This window comes from Peromyscus maniculatus, chromosome 1 (assembly GCF_049852395.1).
Source record: "Peromyscus maniculatus bairdii isolate BWxNUB_F1_BW_parent chromosome 1, HU_Pman_BW_mat_3.1, whole genome shotgun sequence".
In the NCBI taxonomy this organism is placed as follows: Eukaryota; Metazoa; Chordata; class Mammalia; order Rodentia; family Cricetidae; genus Peromyscus; species Peromyscus maniculatus.
In genome coordinates this window covers 198,456,902-198,480,893 of record NC_134852.1, presented here as the reverse complement: position 1 = coordinate 198,480,893, position 23,992 = coordinate 198,456,902, and the positions used below count along the sequence as shown (strand labels likewise).

At 43.1% G+C, this 23,992-nt stretch overlaps 1 protein-coding gene across 6 annotated transcripts in view; it reads left to right on the top strand.

Annotated features, from left to right (window-relative positions):
* Armh3 (armadillo like helical domain containing 3) overlaps positions 1–23,992 on the top strand; it is a 216,845-nt gene that overhangs the window by 16,824 nt on the left and 176,029 nt on the right. For 4 of the 6 annotated variants that reach the window (XM_006988208.4, XM_006988207.4, XM_076563190.1 and 1 more), the window contains exons 2-8: positions 8,709–8,821; positions 14,350–14,406; positions 14,511–14,657; positions 17,206–17,313; positions 21,517–21,609; positions 22,260–22,334; positions 22,441–22,527. In XM_006988208.4, the coding sequence (XP_006988270.1) occupies positions 8,720–8,821; positions 14,350–14,406; positions 14,511–14,657; positions 17,206–17,313; positions 21,517–21,609; positions 22,260–22,334; positions 22,441–22,527 (669 nt within the window). In that variant the 5' untranslated portion in view covers positions 8,709–8,719. Of the gene's footprint in view, positions 1–8,708; positions 8,822–14,349; positions 14,407–14,488; positions 14,658–17,205; positions 17,314–21,516; positions 21,610–22,259; positions 22,335–22,440; positions 22,528–23,992 lie in introns of all 6 variants that reach the window. The other 2 variants (XM_076563191.1, XM_076563192.1) reach the window with 1 other exon arrangement.

Here is a 23,992-nt window from a genome sequence, read left to right as displayed (position 1 = left end):
CTCCAAAAAAAACCCCATATATATATGCATATGCTGGTTTAATTCAGTATTTTTTTTATTCCACAATCCAATATCTCTAAGCAGCTGCCATTTTTTTTTTTTTTTTTTTTTTGGTTTTTCGAGACAGGGTTTCTCTGTGTAGCTTTGCGCCTTCCCTGGAACTCACTTGGTAGCCCAGGCTGGCCTCGAACTCACAAAGATCCGCCTGGCTCTGCCTCCCGAGTGCTGGGATTAAAGGCGTGCGCCACCACCGCCCGGCTCCATTTTTTTTATTAACATTTTAAAAACTAAAAGTCAACAAAGCACAGGATACATATGCCTTGTGTATACCCATCATTTTGTGGCTTATTCTTTTTATATTTACTTTCTTTAAAGACTTGACTTTTATTATTTTTAAACTATCTATCTATCTTATCTATCTATCTATCTATCTATCTATCTATCTATCTATCTATCTATCTATCTATCTATCTACCTATCTGACAGACCGACCATCTATACCCATTTTCTTTCTTCAGCACCTAAGCACATCTCAAGCACACTGTAACTGTTCAGAGGTTTTCTTGGCCTGGACCTTTGTTGTCCCCCTCATCCCCCCCAGAGTTTTTCTGACCACGTGAGCCAAACCTTAACCTGTTAGATGACAGCTGGGCAGCATGGGGTGGTAGCGCACGCCTTTAATCCCAGCCCTTGGGAGGCCAAAGGCAGGTGGATCTCAGTGAGTTCAAGGCCAACCTGGTCTACAAAGCGAGTTCCAGGACAGCCAGGAGTACACAGAGAAACCCTGTCTCGAAAAACCAAACCAAACCAAACCAAACCAAACCAAACCAAAACAAACCGAACCAAAACAAAACAAAACAACACCAAAAAAAAACCAAAAACAACAACAAAAAAAAACAAAAACCAAAAAAAACAAAAACAAAAACAAAAAAACCCCCAAACCCCAAAAACAAACAAACAAAGATGACAGCTAGGCCACCACTTTACAGCTCCACTTAGCACATGGTGCTGGCAGCTGGCTCTGCCCTCTTGGGGTCAGTGAGAGCCTAGCATGGCTCCACCCGCTTTGGGTTGGTGAGAGCTGAGCTTGGCTCCATCCACTTCCGCTTCTGGTGGTGGTCAGTGACAGCCGAACCTCTGCCTGTGCCCCGGCTTGGAGCTGCATCTCTACACCCCAGCTCTGGGAAGTGTCTGGGCCCAGGCTGTGGCAGGGTTTCTAACTAGTCTCCTGCTGGTGGCTGCCATCTTAAATGCTCTGCTGCACAGCAGGGCGTCTTCAAGGACCTGCACCTCTGTGTGATGCAATCACCGAGCCTGCACTAAAGACTGCAGCCACCAGGAAGCTGTCCAAGTCTGTGTTTGAAACATTTTTATTTCAGCTTTCTCAGGCCCTATGTGGATATATGTGCCCCATTTGGGCACCAGTTGTTGTCTTTGGACTTTCTTTGGACTACCTGCCCCCAAATAATGACATGGAGACTCACCATTAATTATGAAAGCTTGGTCTTTAGCTGAGGCTGGTTCCCAACTAGCTCTTATAACTTCAATTAACCTGTTTCTATTAATCTACGTTCTGCCATGTGGCTTTTTCCTCTTCTCCATTCTGTGTGTCCAACTTCTTCTGTTTCTTACTGGTGTCTTCCATGCGTCTAGATTCACTCCCCTAAGTTCCTCTCTCTGCTGGGAAGTCCCACCTAACCTCTCCTGCATAGCTGTTGGCCATTCAGCTTTTTGTTAAACCAATCATAACCACACATTTTAACACAGTGTACAAATATCCCGCAACAGTAGACCCATATCCTAAAAAAGTGTGATTCAGTAGTGGCAAGGGTAGGAGTCTACATAGCTAGGAGGTTCCTGAGGATGACCTGACGCAGGAAATCACAGCGCTGCAGTACTGCATCCTCTCAGAGCCGTGCTTGAGTTGTTCCCCAGCTCCTCCTCTTTGCTGAACAGTGTGCTGTTCAGTTTTATGTCAACATGACATAAACGAGTTAACTGAAAGGGGGGAACCTCAGTTGAGAAAATGCCTCCATAAGGTTCAGTTGTAGGGCATTTTCTTAATTAGTGATCGAGGGGGGAGGGCCCAGCCACGTGGGTGGGGCCATCCTTGGACTGGTGGTCCTGGGTTCCATAAGATACCGGGATGAGCAGGCCATGATGAGCAAGTCAATAAGCAGCACCCCTCCATGGCCTCTGCCTCAGCTCCTGTCTCCAGGTTTCTCTTTGAGTTCCTGTCCTGATTTCCTTGGTGATGAACTGTGATGTGGAAGTGCATGTCAAATAAACTCTTTCCTCCCTAACTTGCTTTTGGTCATGGTGTTGATCATGGCAGTAGTGACCCTAACTAAGACTCTTTCCATTTATAATCAAGTTTTGGTGGAGAATTATGCACAGAGACTAAATATGCTCAATTAACATAGTAGCAGTGAGCTGTCCACCCTCCCCTAGGTTGAACAAGAAAGCAGGCTGAGCAAACCATGGGGAGCAAGCTAGTGAGCAACATTGTCCTGAGCCTTGGCTGTCCTGAACTATCTCTGTAGACCAGGCTGGCCTTGAACTCACAGAGATCCGCCTGGCTCTACTTTCTGAGTTCAGGGACTAAAGGTGTGCGCCACCATCGCTGGCCATGTATCTTTGTTTTGTTTTTGGTGTTTTGTCTACATGTTTGTATGGGAGTGTCAGATCTCCTGGAACTGGAGTTACAGACCGACAGTTGTGAGCTGCCATGTGGGTGCTGGGAATTGAACCTGTGTCCTCTAGAAGAGCAGCCAGTGCTCTTAACCTCTGAGCCATCTCTCCAGCCTCCATGTTTCATGTATCATTAATGTATTCTCTTAAATGTATGCATGCATTCAATTGTGTGACTGTACTATAATTGTTCCATTCTGCTGATATACTTTTAAGTTTTATTTATTTTTTACCCTGGGCATGGTGGTGTACGCCTTTAATCCCAGCACTCTACTTGCTTCTAGATTATTGATCTAGCTGATTGGAAGTCAGCTGTACTAATTATACTAAGAAAGTATGATCCTCATCAATAAATGGATACATATAGGAAGAGTCAGACTACGTCTACAAAGTGTCAGTATCATGCTGCTGCTTTAAAATCAAAATGATGTTCAGATGTAAAATGAAGTATGTTGTCATAAGAGGGAGGCAGAGGCAGGTGAATCTCTGTGAGTCTGAAGCCGGTGAGTTCCAGGACAGTCAGGGCTACACCGAGAAACTCTGTCTCAAAAAACCAAACAAACAAAAACATAACAAAAAAATCTTTCTTTTTAGTTTTAAATATATGTATGCTTGTATGTCTGAGTGTGGGTTTGTCCATGTGAGGGAAGTTCCCTCAGAGGCCGGAAGAGGTTGTTGGATCCTCAGTAGTCATATGCAGTTGCACACCAAGCAGTTTGGGTGCTGGGACCTGAACTCAGGACATCTGCAAGAGCAGTACACGTTCTTAACCACTGAGCTCATCTCTTAAGCCTCTCATAAGTATGTCAATACTCTTTTTAAAGAATATTAAATAATTATTATGTATAAGTATGCGTGTCTATGAGTGTGTATGTGCACACATGAATAGTTACTCGCTGAGGCCAGAAGAGTATATGGAAGCCAGAAGACAGCATCAGATCTTCTGAAACTGGAGTTGTAGGCTATTGTGAGCCTCCTGCCCAGGTAGTGGGAACCAGACTCTGCAAGAACAGCCAGCTCTCCTAACGACCCAGCAGTTTCTCCAGTCCCTAAAACATTTTTAAAAATTGTTACACTTAATTCACTAGTAATTTATTGTTCGTGTGTGTGTGTGTGTGTGTGTGTGTGTGTGTGTGTGTGTGTAGGTCAGATGATAGCTTGCAGGAATTGGTTCTCTTCTTCCACCACGTGGATCCCCGAGATCAAACTCAGGTTGTCAGGGTTAGTGGCAAGCACCTTTTCCTTCTGAGCGGCCTTGCCAGCCCTTGAATTCTCTTTCTGTTTGACAAGCGGGGGCTGGGAATATAAGTTGGTGGTAGAGTACTTGACTTTAATGTGCAAGGCCCTGGGTTCAATTGCTAGCCTCGTAAAACATGGCAAATCCAAACAAACAAAATTCAGAAACACAAAATAACCTCATCAATAAACTTTACCTAGGGGCCTGACATTTCTGTCTGAACATGTCAATGTGTTCAGATCTTGGTTGGGGTCTTTCCACCATACTTTTCCTCCGTCTCTAACACTTTCCCCAAGAGATTCAGTTCAGGAAACTGGTTTCTTTCTGTTATTTAAGCCTAGTGTCACTTTCTCATTGAGACTTACTTTAATCTTCTAAAGTAGTCCCTCAGGAAACTTTTCTTCAAGGTACTATAATTGTCTCGGTTTACTTGGTTTTTTTTGTTTGTTTGTTTAAATTTATTATTATTATTATTATTATTATTATTATTATTATTATTATTTTAGATTTTTTAAGACAGGGTTTGGGTTGGGGATTTAGCTCAGTGGTAGAACATTTGTGGCCCTGGGTCCTCAGCTCCAGAAAGAAAAAAAAAAAAAAAAAAAAAAGACAGGGTTTCTCTGCGTAGCCCTGGTATCCTGGAATTTGCTCTGTAGACCAGGCTGGCCTCGAACTCACAGAGATTTGCCTGTCTCTCCCCCCGCCCCCCAAGTCCTAGGATTAAATGCATGGGCACCGTGCCCAGCTTATTTATTTTTATTATTTTTTTTTCTGGTTTTTTTTTTTGAGACAGGGTTTCTGTGTAGCTTTGCGCCTTTCCTGGAACTCACTCCCGTAGCCCAGGCTGGCCTCGAACTTACAGAGATCTGCCTGCTTCTGCCTCCCGAGTGCTGGGATTAAAGGCATGCGCCACTACTGCCCGACCTTATTTGTTTATTTTTAAGTGTATATTTGTGAATCATGTGTGTTCCTGGTGCCTGAGGAGTCCAGAAGAAGGCATAGGATTCTCTGAGACAGTTGTGAGCTGCCATGTGGGTGTTGGGAATTGAACCTGGGTCATCTGGAAGAGCAGCCAATGTTGCTAACTGCTGAGCCATCTCTCCAGCCCCTAGGTAGGGTATTACAAGTTTAATTTTAGTTTCTGAGATCCAAAGAAAAACTTGTGAGAATTTTACACTTCTTATGGTCTCCCACCGTAGAAACCCTATTTTGCTGAATTCCGTGGATGGAGTTCTGGTAGGAGCAGGTTTTGTGATCTCAGTTTCAAGTCACTTATTGGGCAGTTTGGGTGGCAGATTCCAGCTGCTGTGATGATGACGGAGGGTGCTGAGCTGAGACCCTTGACTGCATTCCTTCTCGCCTCAAGTGGAAGATGAACGCTGAAAATAATTTAATTTCTTTGGAAATTTGGTAGATTGGATCAGAATTAGTTTTCCCCTCCTCTTTCATTCCCTTTTGCTTATTAGAAAGTATTGATCCTGAAATAGAGAGAGTTTATTAGGTTTGGAGTGGACATTGATTAGCTGTAACCCAATTATTGATCCTCATAGGGAGATGTTTGTAAACATGTGCTTTTTATGTCTTAGGAGTTTGTGGTTCTTGATGTCCCTGCTAATCAAGCTGAGCACATATGAGATCTATATCCACTTCAAGTAGAATTGCATTGTGCGTGATTTATTTAAATAGGATTTGCTTGATTTCCAATTTATTTTCCCTAGATAAGGACGTCCCCCTCTTGACAACCTGTTTAAGCCACACAGGACTGTTTTGAGCAGGAGCTGCATTTCATGCTTTAAGACAAAACCATGATCAATATAGTGGAATTGTTTGAATCTTCTTTTTCTTTTTTCCGTTTTCTCTATATTACAGTGAACTTGGTGAAATGACGGAGAGAGGTCTTAACTAAAGTTTGAGGTCTGACCTAGGACATTTATTGTTGTTGGGACTGTCAAACTCAGCCTGTGTGTGTCAGGCTGGCCTTTAACTTACATGTAACTGAGAAGGATCGCAAGTTCTTGATTTTTCTATTGCTGTCTCCCTAGTGTTGGAATTCTTATGTGTATCACCATGCCTGGGGTTCTTGGGTTGTTTTGTTTGTTGAGACAGAATCTCACTCTGTAGTCCAAGCTGGTTTTGAATTTTATTTTCAAGGTTTGTTTTTATTTTATGTATATGGGTGCTTTGTGTGAAAGTATGTCTATGCACCAAGTGTGTGCTTGGTGCTTTCAGAGGCCAGAGGACGCCATCAGATCCCCTGGAACTGGAGTTACAGATGGCTGTGAGCTGCATGTGGGTGCTGGAAATCAAACCCAGGTTCTCTTAACTGATGAGACATCTTTCCAACTCTGGCCTTGAACTCTTAATAGTCCTCCTGTCAGCCTTTGAGAGGTAGGTTTACAGGTGATCACACCTGATCAAAGTTTAAATATCTTTATTACATTAATTTATTTGTGTAGGTGCGTGTGACATGTGATGTGTGTGCAGGTCAGAGGACACCTTGGGAGTTGGTTCTTTCCTTCTACCATGTGGGGTCCTGAGATGAAAGTAAGGTTGTCAGGCTTGGTAGCAAGTGCCTTTACCCGCTGAGCCATGTCACCTGCCCATCTGAGCAGGGTTTTGAGACAGACTCTCCCTGTGTAGTTTAGGCTAGCCTGGGACTCTCTGCATATAGCCCAGGCTGAACTGGATTACAGGCGTGCACCACCACCATGTCTGACCAGACCTACAACTTTTGAGAAGTTTTCCTTTTTATTTCAGAATTGGTAAGCAACCTCTGCCTAGCATTTCCCATGAGCCAAATGTTTTTAAGAGAAGAAGTATATGATACAGTCCTTATGCTAAAGGTATTTAATACCTGCTTGGAGAAGTTATCTGTCCTTGGTACATGTTCAGAGGTAGGAATTTCCCTTTTTTGCTTGTATGTATTAGGGCAAGATGCTATCTAAGATAAAATCTTTTGTACTTTTGGGTGCATCTTTTATTTATGTAAAATTTTGGTTTTGATTTGAGAGATAATGTATATCTTCTCTTTTTGGGGGGGTTGTTTGTTTATTGTTTTTTGAGACAGGGTTTCTCTGTGTAGCTTTGGTGCCTGTCCTGGATCTCACTTTGTAGACCAGGCTGGCCTCCAACTTACAGAGATCCATGTGGCTCTGCCTCCCGAGTGCTGGGATTAAAGGCGTGCGCCACCACCGCCTGGCGGTAGTGAATATTTTCAAAATTCATTTTACAACGTTAGTTCAGTTGCTTTGGATTTATCTGGAAGGAAAATCAGGCCTTTCTCTAGTATCCTGCTACTTGCCATTGTATGGGTTAGATTTCATACACAGAGCTCATGGTTTAAGAGCAAGGGAACTTGGTTAATAATAAAAATAAATCAGGGAGGCGAGGGAATGTGTGTAAATCAGCACTGGAGACCTGGAGGATTTCAAGTGTCTGTTGAAAAATATTGAGAGTTCCTTGAAATAAGATGTAAAGACTTGGGCATGATGCCAGAACAGCTTTTACATAGAACTGAGAAATAGGCTGAAGTTTGATCTAGAATAGTATTATAAAGATATACAATTAAGTTTGATAGGTAGTATATTATCATTTTGAAATCAGATTGAGTCTTGGCTTCTTAACTGCTGTTTTCTGCTTATATAGTCCCTTTCCAGAGGAATTCTGAAGACAGTCAAGTGCAGTGTGATTTATGAGGCAGTGAAGGCCGAGAGCTCTGCGGTGATGAGGCCCGCCGCTTACCGGGGATCGATGAAGCCCATCAGCCTGTAGCACACTTCCTGCCCTAATGGTCCCGAGCTCGATCAATAGTTGAGATTTAACTTCACCATCGTTCTGAGGGCTCTGTGCGCCTCCCACCCTTCCTTCTATCACCTCAGATGTGTGGCCAGACTTATTATAGATGAGCTAGTTACACTTTCCTGTCTGGTTTTAGATTGGCTTTCAGCTTTAGCCACGGGCATATTGTAAGGATTTAAAATGTATTGTGGTGTAGGTCAAGTAATATTTTAAGTCTTGGCATTATGTGGTCTGGGGAAGGGGTATTGAACTAATGTACAAGATCTATAACATAGTTATTTATCATTTATTCCTCCTAAAATATTTCCCATTGAGAGATATTTCAGTAGACTCTGTAGTATCCTAGAGTGTTCTGGCACTGACAGGGTTTTCTCTGTGTAGTTTTGGTGTCTGTCCTGGATCTCGCTTTGTAGACCAGGCTGGCCTCGAACTCACAGAGATCCACCTGCCTCTGCCTCCTGAGTGCTGGGATTAAAGGTTGCGTCACCACCGGCCTGGCCTTCCTTCTGTTTTGTTTTTAAAGGCAGGGTTTCATGTAGCTCAGGCTGGCCTTGAACTCTGTGCAGTTAAAGGATGACCTTGAACCTTTAATCCTCTTGCCTCCCCCGCCACCCCAAACTCTCAGATTATAGGCAGGTGCTCTGACTTTTTAGATGAGTTTTGTTTTTTAGAAGCCTTTTAGATTCGTAGTGAAATAAATGACAGGAAGGTGGCAGTAGTCCTGTGATAGTGAAGTAAATGACAGGAAGGTGGCAGTAGTCCTGTGATTCCGCACATCACAGCCTGTCCCAGTACATATTCGTTACAGTAACGAGTCTACGCTGACTTAGATACATCGTTACCACCCGGAGCCCATGTTTGCATTAGGCGTGTCCTTGGTGCTGGGTGTTGTGTGGGTTTGAACAAATGCATCTCGACATAGTTCTTCTGTTATGGTATCACACTTTCACTGTCCTAAAAGGTGTCTCACCCTCCCCAACAGGTTCTCTAGCCATGGCACAAGTAGAGAAACGAGGAGGCTTGCTCCGGAAATCTTCAGCCTCCAAAAAGCCACTGAAGGAGAAAGTGGTGCTGATGTATGATGAGATCTTCATGGTAAGCCTGGTGTACTGCACAGCTAGAGTGACTCTTGTTTAGAAAATGTAAAGTTGTGTTTATCTGTTTATTTCTGTGGGTGTACACATACGTGCTTGAGCAGGAGTGCAAGAGAACACAGCCGTGGGGTATATGGACGTCAGAGGACAGCTTGCAGCAGTCCTCCTGTTATTTGGTCCTGAGGATTGAACTCAGACCATCAGGCTCGGTGGCAAGTTCCTTTACTCACTAAGTCTTCTGCCTGCCCCTTTGTTTTTAGACAAAGAGTTCAGGCAGGCTTGGAACTCACTATGTAGATCAAGTTGTCCTCCAAGTCACGGTGACCATCTTGCCGCAGCCTCTTGGGTGCTGCAATTATAGCGTGAACTACCACACCTAAGCCTGACTCTCGAGTTTAGTCCAAACAGTCCTTTTTAAAATTTATTTATTTTATGTACATTGGTGTTTTGTCTACATGTATGTCTGTGTGAGTGTATCAGATCTTGTAATTACAGACAGGTGTGAGCTGCCATGTAGGTGCTGGGAATTGAACCTGGGTTTTCTGGAAGAGCAGTCAGTGCTCTTAACTGCTGAGCCATCTCTCCAGCCCTGGTCCAAAAACTCTTAATTAGAAATAATCTTATTGGGGCTATAGAGACGGCTCAGTGGATAAACTGCTTGCTGTGCACTCATGCAGACCAGAGTTCAGAGCCCCAGCACCCATTTAAAAATCTGGATGGGTACGGCAGCCCACCTGTAATCCCAGTGCTTAGAGACGGAGACGAGGGATCTCCTGGGCAAGATGGCTAGCTGGACTAGTCAAATTAGTGATCTCTGGGCTTAGCTGAAGACCCTGCCTCAGTAAGTAAATAGAGAGTGACTGAAAAAGACACTTTCCGGGCAGTGGTGGCACACACCTTTAATCCCAGCACTAGGGAGGCAGAGCCAGGTGGATCTCTGTGTGTTCGAGGCCAGCCTGGTCTACAGAGTGAGATCCAGGAAAGGCGCAAAGCTATACAGAGAAACCCTGTCTCGAAAAACCAAAACAAAACAAAACAATTTTTTTTTTTTTTTTTTGGTTTTTTGAGACAAGATTTCTCTGTGTAGCTTTGCGCCTTTTCCTGGAACTCACTTGGTAGTCCAGGCTGGCCTTGAATTCACAGAGTTTTTGAGGTATTCACTTTCACTGGCTATCTTACTGGCCCAACTTTTTTTCTTTTGTAAAAAGAGGTGTGTGTGTGTGTGTGTGTGTGTGTGTGTGTGTGTGTTCATTCACAAATGTCAGAAGAAGGAATCAGATACTTGCAGCAGGGGTTACATGTGGCTGTGAGCCACTTGATGTTGGTGCTTGGAATTGAACCCTGGTCCTCTGGAAGAGCAGCAAATGGTTTTATTTGCTGAGCCATCTCTTCAGTCCCATGCCTTGTTTTTTTATGATCTTATTTTCATTTATTTATTTTCTTACCTAATTTAAAGACTTTTTTTTATAAAAGATGTCTTATGAATTTCTTTTTGTACCTTGAATTCTACAATTTCAATTTCAGATATTTTTTTAAAAGATGCATCTCAGGTTGTTGGTAGAATAAATGATTAGACAACTCATTCTCTGGTTATATGAGGTGACTACAGAATTACTATGAATTGGAGTGGAGATTGATTTCAGTCTTCAAATATAAACTGGAATAATACTTACAAAGAACGTATACTGACTTTCTAATGTAGGCCTGGCACTTTTCCATATGTTACTAAACACATCAGTTCTAATTCCTGACAAGAAATCTTTATTGGTGCTGATAATATCCTTATTAAAAGAAGTCTTTAAGGCCAGGTGTGGTGGTGCAACACGGCTTTAATCCCAGCACTTGGGAGGCAGAGGCAGGTGGATCTCTGTTGGAGTTGGAGGAGGTCAGCCTGATAGCTATGTACCTACGTACCCATCCATCCACCCACCCATCCATCCATCCATCCACTCATCCATCCATCCATCCATCCATCCATCCATCCATCCATCCATCCATCCATCCATCCATCCATCCATCCCTTTCTTCTCTCTCTCTTTCATCTATCTACCTATCATCTGTCTGTCTATCTATCTATCTGTCTGTCTGTCTATCTTCCAGGCCAGTCAGTGAAATCCTATTTCAAAAAAACTAAAACCAACCAAAACCCTTTAGACAATGATTTATTTATTTACTGTTTGTGTGGTTGGTGGTGGAAGTGTCAGGACAGCTGTTTTCTCCTCCTGTCATGTGGTTCCTAGGGATCAAACTCAGGTCACTGGGCTTGGTGACAAGGACCTTTACCTCTGGGCCATGTTGCTGGCCATTATACTGTCATTTCATAGATGAAGTAACTTGTTTCACATCAGAGAGTTGGAGGTCCAGCTCGGCTTGTACCTCACTCCAGAGGCTTATTCTTTCAGCTTTGCCACAGCTGAATAAACTGCACTCAGATAAAACAATTCTAATTATTGGCAAGCCTTAGAAACAGAATTTCTTTTTCTTTTTTGTGTGTGTTTTGAAGCAGGATCTTGTTAATCTGGCTTGGGACTTAATGGTAGTCCTGTCTCAGCATCTGGGGTGCTTGGATTGCAGGTCTGTGCTACCATGTCTGGTTTATTGAAAATCAATACAGAATTACCCTGGTCAGTATAACTGGCTATACAGAGAAAATGAAAGTAAGTAGATAGTGGAATCCTATTAGGACTATTTTGCTGTGGGATGTTAATGTATGTCCTGTGGGAGCCCTTCTTGGGTTCCTTGTGGCATTACCCAGCAGGTTTGCATAGAGGATGATTAGGACCATGGGCCTGAGTGCAGGTGTCTGAGATGGTCTGCACTTGGCTGTACTGGGGGATGGTCTGTATGTCAAGTTGCTCTGATTGGTCAATAAATAAAACCTGATTGGTCGTGGCTAGGCAGGAAGTATAGGCGGGACTAACAGAGGAGAAATAAAAGAACAGGAAGGCAGAAGGAGACGCTGCCAGCCACCGCCAGGACAAGCAGCATGTGAAGATGCTGGTAAGCCACGAGCCACGTAGCAAGATATAGATTTGTAGAAATGCGTTACTTTAAGATATAAGAATAGTTAACAAGAAGCCTGCCACGGCCATACAGTTTGTAAGCAATATAAGTCTCTGTGTTTACTTGGTTGGGTCTGAGCGGCTGTGGGACTGGCGGGTGACAGAGATTTGTCCTGACTGTGGGCAAGGCAGGAAAATTCTAGCTACATCTGGCGCCCAACGTTCGTGTTATGAATTCATGCTACACTATTTCTTTTGTTTGTTTGTTTGTTTTTTCTTTTTTAAGATTTATTTATTTATTTATTTATTTATTTATTTATTATGTATACAGTGTTTTGCCTGCATGTATACCTGCAGGCTAGAAGAAGGCACCAGATCTCATTATAGATGGTTGTGAGCCACCATGCAACTGCTTGGAATTGAACTCAGGATCTCTGGAAGAGCAACTAGTGTTCTTAACCTCTGAGTCATCTCTCCACCGAAACTCTTACAAAGGAAAACACTTAATTGGGGCTGGCTTACGGTTCAGAAGTTTAGTCCATTTTCATCATTGTGGGAAGCAAGGCAGCAGGCAGCAGGCATGGTGTTAGAGAAAGAGCTGCGAGTTCTTGCTTCTTGACTCACAGGCAACAGGAAGTGAACTGAGACACTGGGTAGTATCTTGAGCATATATGAGACCTCAAAGCCTGCCTCCATAGTGACACACTTCCTCCAACAAGATCACACCTACTCCAACAAGACCACACCTCTTAATAGTGCCACTCCCTTTGGGGGGCATTTTCTTTCAAACCACCACATTCCATTCCCTGGCCCCCAAAAGCTTATAAAAACATCATTGTATTTAAAGGTCTAAAGTTCAAAGTCTCTTCTGAGATTCATGCAATCTCTTAACTGTAATCCCCTGTAAAATAAAAATAAAAAAGCAGATCACATACTTATATAATGGCACAGGATATACATTACCATATCAAAACAGGGAAGGGAGCATAGTGATGGAATGAATACCGGACCAAAGCAAGACCAAGAACCAGCTGGGCAAACTCCAGACTCTGCATCTCCATGTCTGATGTCAAAGTGCTCTTCACTCTTCACATTTCCAACTCCTTTCAGCTTTGTTGACTAAAACATACTTCTCTCTCTTGGGCTGGTTCCATTCCCTGTAAGCAGCTTTTCTTGGAATGTTCCCAGACTCCATCATCCTTAACATTTTGGGATCTCCAAGGCAATCCAGGCTTCTCCTTCACAGCTTCACACAATGGCCTTTCTGGGCCTCCATACAGGGACACCCCTGACACGTGCCTGGCCTCAATGGCTTTTCTTAGTCACAGAGGGAGGTTCCATAATACCTTTCTTCTATCCTTGATTCTAAAGCCAAAACCATGTGGCTGAAGCTGCCAAATTCTACTGCTTGTTGGGGCTGGAACATGGCCGCCTTGTTCAATTATACCTTCACCCACTTTGTCTCCTTCACTGCCTAAGCTTGGCTGTCCTAGAGCTAGCTCTGTAGAACAGGCTAGCCTCCCTTTTTTTGTTTTTTTGAAACAGGAACTCTGGGTAGCCCTGGCTGTCCTGGAACTCACTCTGCAGACCAGGCTGGCCTTGAGCTCACAGAGATCCACCTGCCTCTGCCTCCTAAGTGCTGGGATTAAAGGCGTGCACTACCACTGCCCAGCCCTGGGACTATTTCTTATTTTGAGATAGGGTCTCATATGTCCTAGACTGGCCTTGTTTTATAGATGAGAGTAAGGGAGTGTGTGTGTGTGTGTGTGTGTGTGTGTGTGTGTGTGTGTGTGTGTGTGTGTATGTGTGTGTGTGTGTTTATTTTAAAGATTTATTTTTGTTTTATGTGTGTGGTTATTTTGCCTACATGTATGTCTGTGTATCATGTATGTCTCGTGCCTGAGGAGGCCAGAAGAGGGCGTTTGGATTTTCTGGAACTGGAGTTACGGACTTTTGTTAGCTGCCATGTGAGTGCTGGGAATTGAACCCATGTCCTCTGGAAGCATAGCCTGTGTTCTTTCCAGAATACCCCCCCACTCCCCTTTATTTTCTTTTTTAAGACAGTGTCTTTGTATTCCTTACTGTTCTGGAATTTGATATGTAGATCAGGCTGGCCTTGAACTCACAAGAGACACAACTGCCTCTGCCTTCCAAGTGCTGCTATGCGTGGTTGGCCTAACCTTTCTTTCCTCTCCTCTCCTCTCCTCTCCTCTCCTCTCCTCTCCTCTCCTCTCCTCTCCTCTCCTCTCCTCTCCTCTCCTTTCCTTTCCTTTTCATTTTTTCCTTTCTTTTCTTTCTCTCTTTCTTTCTTTTAATGGAAAGTCTTTAAAGGAAATTTTTGAGCATTGTTTTACTTTTGATGTGAACAATATGTATCCATATACAATGCCTATAAAAACTTTGTTTTCTTTCCCTATTATAGTTTAAGATAAGAAAACGTTTTCAAAGTTAAATTTGACAGGTAAAATTGACAATGTTTTTGATGCTTTTTGAGCTGGCAATGAACATGCTTATTTTCTGATTTCAGACAGAGGACCCCAGTAAGTGTAGTCCTCGGTTTTGGGAAGAGCTCTTCCTCATGAAGGTGAGATTGGGTGGCATGTTGGAGTTCTTGGGTAAGTAACATTGTCTTACATATTCTAAGTGCTGTGCTAAAGTCTGCTCAGGCCCTTACTGTTCTTTTGGCAGGTGAATTTAGAGTATCTAGAAGGCAAGCTGGAGTCTCTGGATGGTGAAGAGTTAATGAAGATCAAGGACAATATTAACTGTTTATTTCAACACTGTATCCAGGCTCTAGGAGAGGAGCATCCAATCCGAGTTGTCAATGCATTGCAGGTATAGGCTGGGAGACTGAAGTCTTGGTTAACAGGAGCATGGAATTGAAGCTCATCTGTTAGGTACCAAGGAACCTAGAATTGCCTTTAGCTGTCAGGTTTGGTTTGGTTTGGTTTTCTTTCCTTTTCATTTTTAATTTTTTAAATAAAACATCTGTCATGTTTAGCTATCTTTCTATTTTATTTAGTTTTTAAAAAAACATTTATTATGGGTTAGAGAGATGGCTCAGTGGTTAAGACCACTAGCTGCTCTTCTAGAGGACCCGGGTTTAATTCCCAGCACCCACATGGCAGCTCACCACTGTCTGTAACTCCTATTCTAGGGGATCTGACACCCTCACATAGACATACATGCAAGCAAAACACCAATGCACATAAAGTAAAAATAAATAAATTATACACATATATATCTGTATCTATCAAAGAGCTCTGGCTGCTCCCAGCACTCATGTGGCAGTTCAGAACCATCTGTAACTCCAGTCCTAGGGGATCCAATCACTGCCCTCTTCTGGCCTCTGTGGACACATGGCATACATACGGCACACAGACATACATGCAGGTAAAACAGCCATACACATACAAATGAATTAAAAAATACTTAAAACATTTTTACTATTATTTTTAGCTATGTGTCTCTGTGTTGCATGAGTACAGGCATCTATGGAAACCAGAGAGGGTATAGAATCCTCTGGTGCTAGAATTACAGGTGGTTGTGAGCACCTAACATGGGTGCTGGGACTCAATCTGTGGTCTTCTAGAGGAGCAGCATGTAATCTTAACCGCTAAGCCACTCTGCAGTCTAACTTAAATGTTTTTCTGTTTTTATTTATTTATTCATTTTTGGTTTTTTTCTAGACAGGGTTTCTCTGTGTAGTTTTGGAGCCTGTCCTGGAGCTCACTCTGTAGCCCAGGCTGGCCTCGAACTCACAGAGATCCACCTGGCTCTGCCTCCTGAGTGCTGGGATCAAAGGTTTGCGCCACCACCATTTTGGTACTTACGGGCTTATTTTTTGTTGTTGTTTTGTTTGTTTGTTTGTTTGTTTTTGGTGTGTATATTTTGTGTGTGTGTGTGTGTGTGTGTGTAGGCCGAGATGGAAACTGGGTATCTTCCCAGCTACTTTGTACCTTGTCATTTTTATTTTTGTTTATTTTCTTCTTCCTTTTTTTTTCTTTTTAAGGTTTTTTGAGATAGAGTTTCCTGTGTAGCCTTGACTGTCCTGTGGACTAAACTGGCCTCTAACTCGCATAGGTCTGCCTGTCTCTGTCTCTGGAATTCTGGGATTAAAGGCATGCACCACCACTGCCCAGCTGTTATTTTTTATGTTTTAATTTTTTTAAAAAAAGTGCTTATTGAGGGTCTCTAGAGATAGCTTAACAGTTAGTAACACTTGTTGCTTTTGCAGAGAATCTTGGTTTAGTTTCCAGCATTCACTTGGCAGCTGACAGCTGTTTGGAACTCCAGTTCCTAAGGATCCAGTGCCCTTTTCTGGCTTCCTTACATAGTGGTTTTATAGTCATACATGCAGGCAGAACCTTCATACACATAAACTAAAAAAATAAATCTCTAGAGTATTTTTATTATGGGGCCAGGTGTGGTGGTGTACACCTTTAAGTCCGGCATTTGGAAGGTTGAGGCAGGTGGATTTTTGTGAGTTGGAGATCAGCTTGATATATATAGGGAGTTCCAGGCCAGTCAGGGCTCTACGGTAAGATCCTGTCTCAAAACAAACCACGAATTCACTGTGTGTGGTGTGTGTGGGAGTGTACATGCCACAGTGCGCCTAGAGACTGGAGGACACCTGTGTGAAGTTGCTTATTTGCTTCCACCTGTGTGTGGCTCTGCCACCAAACCTGGGTCACCATGCTTGCAGGACGCACTTCACCGTCTGAGTGTCTCTCTGGCTCTTCACTTTTTTTTTTCTCCAGAGGAGGAAGTGGTATGTCTTTCTTTATTACTGCCTTCCTTATTCCCTGGAGACAGGGTCACTGAACCTGGAGCTCATCATGGTTTAGCTAGGCTGGAGGCCAGCAAGCCCAGCAGTCCTTGTGTGTGTATGTGTGTGTATGTGTGTGTGTGTGTGTGTGTGTGTGCGCGCGCGCACGCTCATGTCTCGGGTACCTGTGGAGTCAGAGAACAACTTGTAGGAGTTGGGCCCCATCCCGTCCCCCTCACCCCCCCCCCCAGCTGAGGACCGAACCCAGGGCCTTGGCAAGCGCTCTGCCACTGAGCTAAATCCCAAACCCAGGAGTTGGTTCTTTTGTCAGACTTGGCAGCGAGTACCTTTACCTGCTGAGCTAGCTCTCTGGCCCTGACCTTGAACTAGATTCTTCTGCCTCCATCTCCCCAGTGCTGGGATTACAGGGATGCTGCTGTTTCTTAGTTTCTGGATTTTTCATGTTAACATTTAAGCTGTTTTCAAACTCAGAGTAACAGAAATTGAAAGTCAGCCTTGTCCAGACATAGTTCTGAAGTTGCAGGAGGAAGCTGTAGATTTGGTGTACACCTAGTTTCCTCTCTCTAGAAAGAGTTCTTTTTCTCATCTCTGCAGACCTTGTGTGCACTAATTCGAGGAGTCCACCAGAAGAATAAATCTACATCTGGATTTGACATTATTAACATGCTGATGGGCTTTGACAAAGCGGAGCTGTGCATGAAGGTGAGGTATACGATGTGCGTGGCTCTGACCAGCTGTTCTCGACTGCGGCTTGTGATGCCACCTGCTGACAGACACACTAGAAGATTTGGATTTTTCTTTCTTCTCTTTTGGGCTTTTGTTTTGTTTTGGTTTTTGTTTTTCAAGACAGGATTTCTCTGTGTAACAGCCAGCCCTGGGTGTCCTGGAACTTGCTTTTTAGATCAGGCTGGCCTCAAACTCACAGAGATCCACTTACCTCTGCCTCCTGAGTTTAAAGGCATGAACCACCACTGCCCAGCCTTTTATGACATTTATGAACTTAGATAAAATATGAAAAGTTACAAGATCAGCTATTTTGTGGTGCTAGTAATGAAACCATGCTGTTCTGCATTCAGGCAAGTGCTCTGCTGCCCAGAAGCCTTGTTCGCTTTTGGCTCTTTGATGTAGAATCTTACGTAGCTGAGGCTGACTTCAAACTTAAATTATAGAGGATAGAACTTTTTAAAAACAACTTTTAGTTGTAAACAGATGTTTTTCTCCCACCCACCTATTCCCAAATACCTGGCAGCTGTTTCCAAATTACCACACAGAGGCCTATATTAATGATAAATGCTTGTCCATAGCTTAGACTTATTACTAACTAGCTCTTACACTTAAATTAACCCATAATTCTTATCTATGTTTAGCCATGTGTCTTCATACCTTTTTTCAGTATGACATTTTTTTTTTTTTTTTTGGTTTGGTTTTTTTGGGACAGGGTTTCTCTGTGTAGCTTTGGAGCCTGTCCTGGAATTCACTTTGTAGACCAGGCTGGTCTTGAACTCACAGAGATCCACCTGTTTCTGCCTCGAGAGTGCTGGGATTAAAGGCGTGCGCCACCACTGCTGGCTTTAAGTTCTATTCTTAAGAGGCAAGAAGGAGCATGAGGCCTGAAACATGGTAGATGTCATGATTAAATTCTTGATTTTCTTGCTTTCCATCTCCCAGCTGTTGGGATTACAGGCATACACCACTGTGCCCACAATAGTTTTTTTTTTAATTTTTATTTTTAGATAGGTCTACTTATCTTGCCTAGGCTGGACTCTTGAACCTATGCGTTCAAGTAATTCTTCCTGCTTCAGCCTCTTGAGTAGGCTGGGACTGTTGGCACATACCACCATGCTTGGCTTGAATTAAATTAAAAATGTATGCTTATGTGTATGCTTATGTATTTATTTGCACATTTCTGTGTGTGTGGAATAGTGGGTGTGTGGAGGTCAAAGAACAACTTTCAGGAGTTAATTCTCTCCTTCCACCATGTGGGTCTTGGCGATTGAACTTAGGTTGTTAGGCAAGTGCCTTTATCCACTTGCTTCCCTTTGAACTTTTTTCAGTTGGATTTATTCATGTTCTTTTGTGTGTGAGTGTTTCGCCTGCGCATGTGTGTGCTTGATGCCCTTGGAAGTCAGAGGAGGGCATCTGACCCCTGGATCTGGAGTTACGGGTGGTTGTGAACCATCATGTGGGTGTCTGGACTCCAGCCTGGGTCCTGTGCAAGAGCTGCCGGTTCTCCAACTGCTGAGCCATCTCTCCAGCCTCACGTCCTTTGAGTTTTTATATTCACTGTTTGAAACTCATTTTTTCTTCTGCCTTCTCCTCTTCCTCTTGTCGTCCCCCCACAAACCGGGCGTCAGACCAAAAGTTTTGTGCATGGTACATGATAGACAGGACTTTTTTTTTCCCCGAGACAGGGTTTCTCTGTGTAGCTTTGCGCCTTTCCTGGAACTCACTCTGTAGCCCAGGCTGGCCTCGAACTCACAGAGATCCACCTGCCTCTGCCTCCCGAGTGCTGGGATTAAAGGCATGCACCACCATCCCCCGGTGACAGGATTTTAACACTAAGGCACTATCTTGAAGAGTGATCCTAATTAGTCCTATCAATTAAAACCAGGAGTCAGATGTCAGGGTCATTATCTCAAAGATCAGAGAAGCAGGGCAGCAGCCACCAGAGAGTTCTTATCTCTCTGGATCCTCACATCCTTAGATCCTGTCTCCATCTGCCCAGTGCGGGGAGTAAAGGCATACACCACCACAGTCTGGCTCTGTTTCTCTTTTAGACTGGATTAATCTTGTGTAGCCCAGGGTGGCCTTGAACTCCTGCTTCCTGCTCCTCCTCACAAGTGCTGGGATTAAAGGTATGTGCCACCACTGCCTGATCTCTGTGGTTAACTAGTGGTTAGCTCCACCCTCTGATCTCCAGGCAAGCTTTGTCAGAACACAAACAAAATATCATACAACACTATCTTTATAATAACACTTTTGTAATTCATATATTGTATAGTTGATCCTTAAATTGAACAAACATCACCACTTTTTAATTTAAAAACTAGTTTTAATTGCCCCCCCTAAAAGAAAAATCACGATCCTTCTGAGTGCTGGAATTATAGACCATGCCTGGTTTACATTCAGGATTGAACACAGGGCCTTATGAAAGCTAGGCAAGCACTCTATCAATGAGCTACACTCTCAGGCCTCCTCATGTACCTTTGGTCATTCTAAGGTCTATCTGGTATCCCTTTCCTCCTCCTCCTCCTTCTCAAAAAAGTGCCTGTGTGTGTTGAATGAGGTCAAGGGTCAATGTTAGGAGTCTTGTTATTAATTTATTATAAAAAACATTTACAACATTTTATTTATGTGTGTGTGTACACAAGCGTGCCCTGGTGTATGTGTGGAAGCCAGAAGACTTGAAACTACTCTCTTTTGTCTTTCTCTTTACTAAAAACACATTTAAGTTTCAAGGTCTTACTTTGAAAGTATAGGGTAGATGCTCACATGTTCAACTTAACTGAAACATCTTGTTTTATTTTTGAGACAGGGTCTTTCTATTTTGTAGTCCTGGCTGTCCTAGAACTCACAGACTCAATGTGTGTATTAGACTGGCCTCACACTCACAGAGATCCTCCTGCCCCTGCCTCCCGTGTTGGAATTAAAGACATGTGTCACCATAACCAGTTCAAACGTTTTTTTTCTTTTTTTTTTTTTTAAGATTTATTTATTTATTATGTATACAGAGGAGGGTGCCAGATCTCATTACAGATGGTTGTGAGCCACCACGTGGTTGCTGGGAATTGAACTCAGGACCTCTGGAAGAGCGGCCAGTGTTCTTAACCTCTGAGCCATCTCTCCAGCTCCCCAAACATTTTATTTTGAATCTTCATTTTGAAATTCCAACATGCTGAATCCTTAATTCCACTCTCTCTCTTTTTTTAATAGAGATTCATTTAGAGGGTGTTGCATCCCCTGGAACTGGAGTTATAGCTGGCTTTGAACTGTACTATATGGTTGCTGGGAACCAAAAAATGCACATTTTCTGTAAGAACAAGTGCTCTTAACCACTGAGCCATTTCTTTAGCCTTGAATTTTTTCATTTATTTATTTATTTATTTATTTATTTATTTATTTATTTATTTATTCATTCATTCATTCATTCATTCATTCATTCATTCATTCATTCATTCATTCATTGGTTTTTCAAGACAGAGTTTCTCTGTGTAGCTTTGGAGCCTGTCCTGGAACTCGCTTTGTAGACCAGGCTGGGTTCAAACTCACAAGATCCACCTGCCTCTGCCTCCCGAGTGCTGGGATTAAAGGCGTGCGCCACCACCGTCTCTGGCTTTTTTCCTTTATTTAATGTAAGACCATTTTTTCTTCTTCCCTCTATTATAGTATGAAGGTTTTACCTTTTATTAGTTTATGTCTAGAAGCTATTTTTGTAGTGCAAGCATGACATTCCAGTCACATTGTCAGTTGGAGTTGATCCCGATGAACCCAGCCAGCTCTGTGAGATGCCCAGTAGTGAGTTGACACTGTCTGTCCGTGGTTCATGTGCCTGCATGTTGCACTTTCTTTAACAAGTAATGACATTTATGTATCGTTAGTAAACCATTAGGTTTCCCCTTTTCAAACTACTCATTGTTCTAATCTTAAGGTTTATTTGTGTAAAGCTTCAAACACTCATGTAGTACAGGAGTGAATACCCTCTGTTCTCTGTAGTGGTTCTCAAGCGTCTTCCCCCGAGCAGCTGGACTGTGAAGTCTTTTCTTTGATCTTGCACAGTCTGGACTAGGGAAGTGATACGGTTGATTCACAGTTACTCACTTTATTCTGCGTAACAGGACACCGCACTGGGTAAGGAGGGCCTGAGTGGTACTTGGTGTGTGTAACATGTTTATGCTTCTTTCCCAGAACTTGATGGAGAGTTTGGATTCATTACTCTGTGCAGAAGGTTCTGAAAGTCTGAAGAGCTTGTGTCTGAAACTTCTTCTTTGCTTAGTGACAGTAAGTGACCACCTGTGTGCTTGTCCAGGGTATTAATTACAGCCGAGTCAAGCCTAGTGGAGTACTTCCTCCCAGAGGGAAAAGGGAAATTCTTCCCTGGGGTGCTGCGTCATTCCCTTTGTCTGAATGTATAGAAGGAAGTGACTTGTATGGAGTTGTGCTTTTTGGAAACCAACCTTTGAGCAGCTGCTGGCATTTTTAGCCTGCAGGCTATGTGATACCACTTTATTTTTTATTTTACTTAAAAATCATTTTTAGTTTGTATGTGTGTGTCTCCTTCCCCATACATAAAGCCATGTTGGTCAGAAGACAACTTTCAGGATTGGTTCTTTCCTTCCACCATGTGGGTCCCAGGATGGAACTCAGGTCCTCAGGCGTGGTGGCAATGCCTTTCCCTGCTGAGCCCTCTCCCCAGCTGGTACATACCATGGTGGAAGGGCTATTCTGGCGGAACGACCATCTTTTGGGTTGTCTCATTCTTCCTTTTCATTGAGTCTCACTTGAAAATGGATCTTGGGATTCTAATTCTTGGGACATTTTTGTCTGCTCTTTGCTTTGACATTTTTGTTTCACTTAGATGGTGGGATAGGAGATACACATGAGGTGTCAGGTGCCTTGGTAAAGACCTTCAAGCTTTTTATTGCATTTAGGTTACAGACAACATCAGTCAGAACACTATCCTGGAATATGTAATGATCAACAGCATATTTGAAGCAATTTTACAGGTATGCCAACTTCTTGATGACCTTTCTGTTGTGGAGAGACAAGCTCTTCAAATTTTTAGTCTGCCTTCCCTGGAACCAGGACTTAGCACTCTGCCTCTTTTTACAGATACTGTCTCATCCCCCAAGTCGTAGAGAGCATGGGTATGATGCTGTTGTCCTCTTGGCTCTGCTGGTAAACTACAGAAAATATGAGGTAGGTAGGGTTCAACTGTACAGTTGTTATTTTCATAATCATCTTGCCAGACACAGCAGCCATTTTAAAAGACTGCTTAATGCAGAAGACATGTTCTTGGTAAACTGTATTTTTCTTTTTCTTCCCTTAAAAGAAGTTTTATTTATTTTTATTTTATGTGTATGGCTATTTTGCCTGCATGTATATCTTTGTACCATGGATGTGCCTTATGCCCATGAAGGCCAGAAGAGGGCATCACAGCCCCTTGAACTGGAGTTACAGATAATTGTGAGCCACCATGCGAGGGCTGGAATTGAACCCACACCATCTGGAAGAGATCTTAACTGCTGAGCCATCCCCACCCCCATTTTTTTTTCCTGAGATAGGTCTCAAGTAGCTCAGGCTGGCCTCATTCACTTTGTAGCTGAGGATAACCTTGACTTCTGATCCATTTGCTTTTACCTCCTGAGTGTTGGCATTATGGGCATTTACCACCATGCCTAGCTTTTACCTAGGAATTTTTGTTTTGTTACTTTTTTTTTTTTTTTTTTTGAGACAGTCTTACTGCATATCCTTGGCTAGTTTGGAACTCACATAGACCTGCCTGTCTCTCCTGAGTGCTAGGATTAAAGCAATTGCCACTATGCTCAACCTCTTAGGAACTTTTTTCTCCCCCAGACAGGGTTTCAGGGTTTTTCTGTTAGCCCTAACTGTTCTGTAGATGAGACTGGCCTTGAACTCACAGAGATCCGCCTGCCTCTGCCTCCTGAGTGCTGGGTTAAAGGTGTGTGCCACCCACAACTGGCAGGGCCTTTTTAAAAATAAAAAAGGGTTTAGATTAACTCTGGTTGTCTCACACTGAATCAGAATTTGTGGGAGAGGGCCTGGTCATTTATTTTTTAAAAGATCTCCATCTGAAGCTAAGTAAGGTTGCTCCTGCCTCTAATCTCAGCACCTTGCTGGCTGAAACAGGAGGCTTGCCACAAATTCAAGGACAGTTTGTGCTCCATAGTGAATTCTGTGCCAGCTTGGGGTACAAAGTAACACCCTGTCTCCAAACAAACAAACCAACCCAGCAAAACGAAATGAATTTCCCTGTATGAGATAAACCAGTATTGGAAATCACAGGCCTCCTGCATGTGCTTTGGAAGGTTATTTTACTTGTATGTGTGTGTGACTGAGTGCATGTATGTGTACCACGTGCATGCAGTTACCCTTAGAGGCCAGAAGAGGGCACTGGATTCCCCTGGAACTGGAGTTAACTGTATTTGGTTGTATTGTCAGGCATGACGTGGGTGCTGAGAACTGAACCAGAGTCTCCTGTAAGAACAGCAGGTGCTTTTAATCACTCAGCCATTTCTCTAGTTCCTGCTTTTTTTATTTTTTTAAATAGGATCCTGCCATGTACTGTGTAGCCCTGACTAGCCTAGAATTCAGTATGTAGAGCAGGCTGATCTAGGAGTCATGGATGATGCTTGTGCCTCTG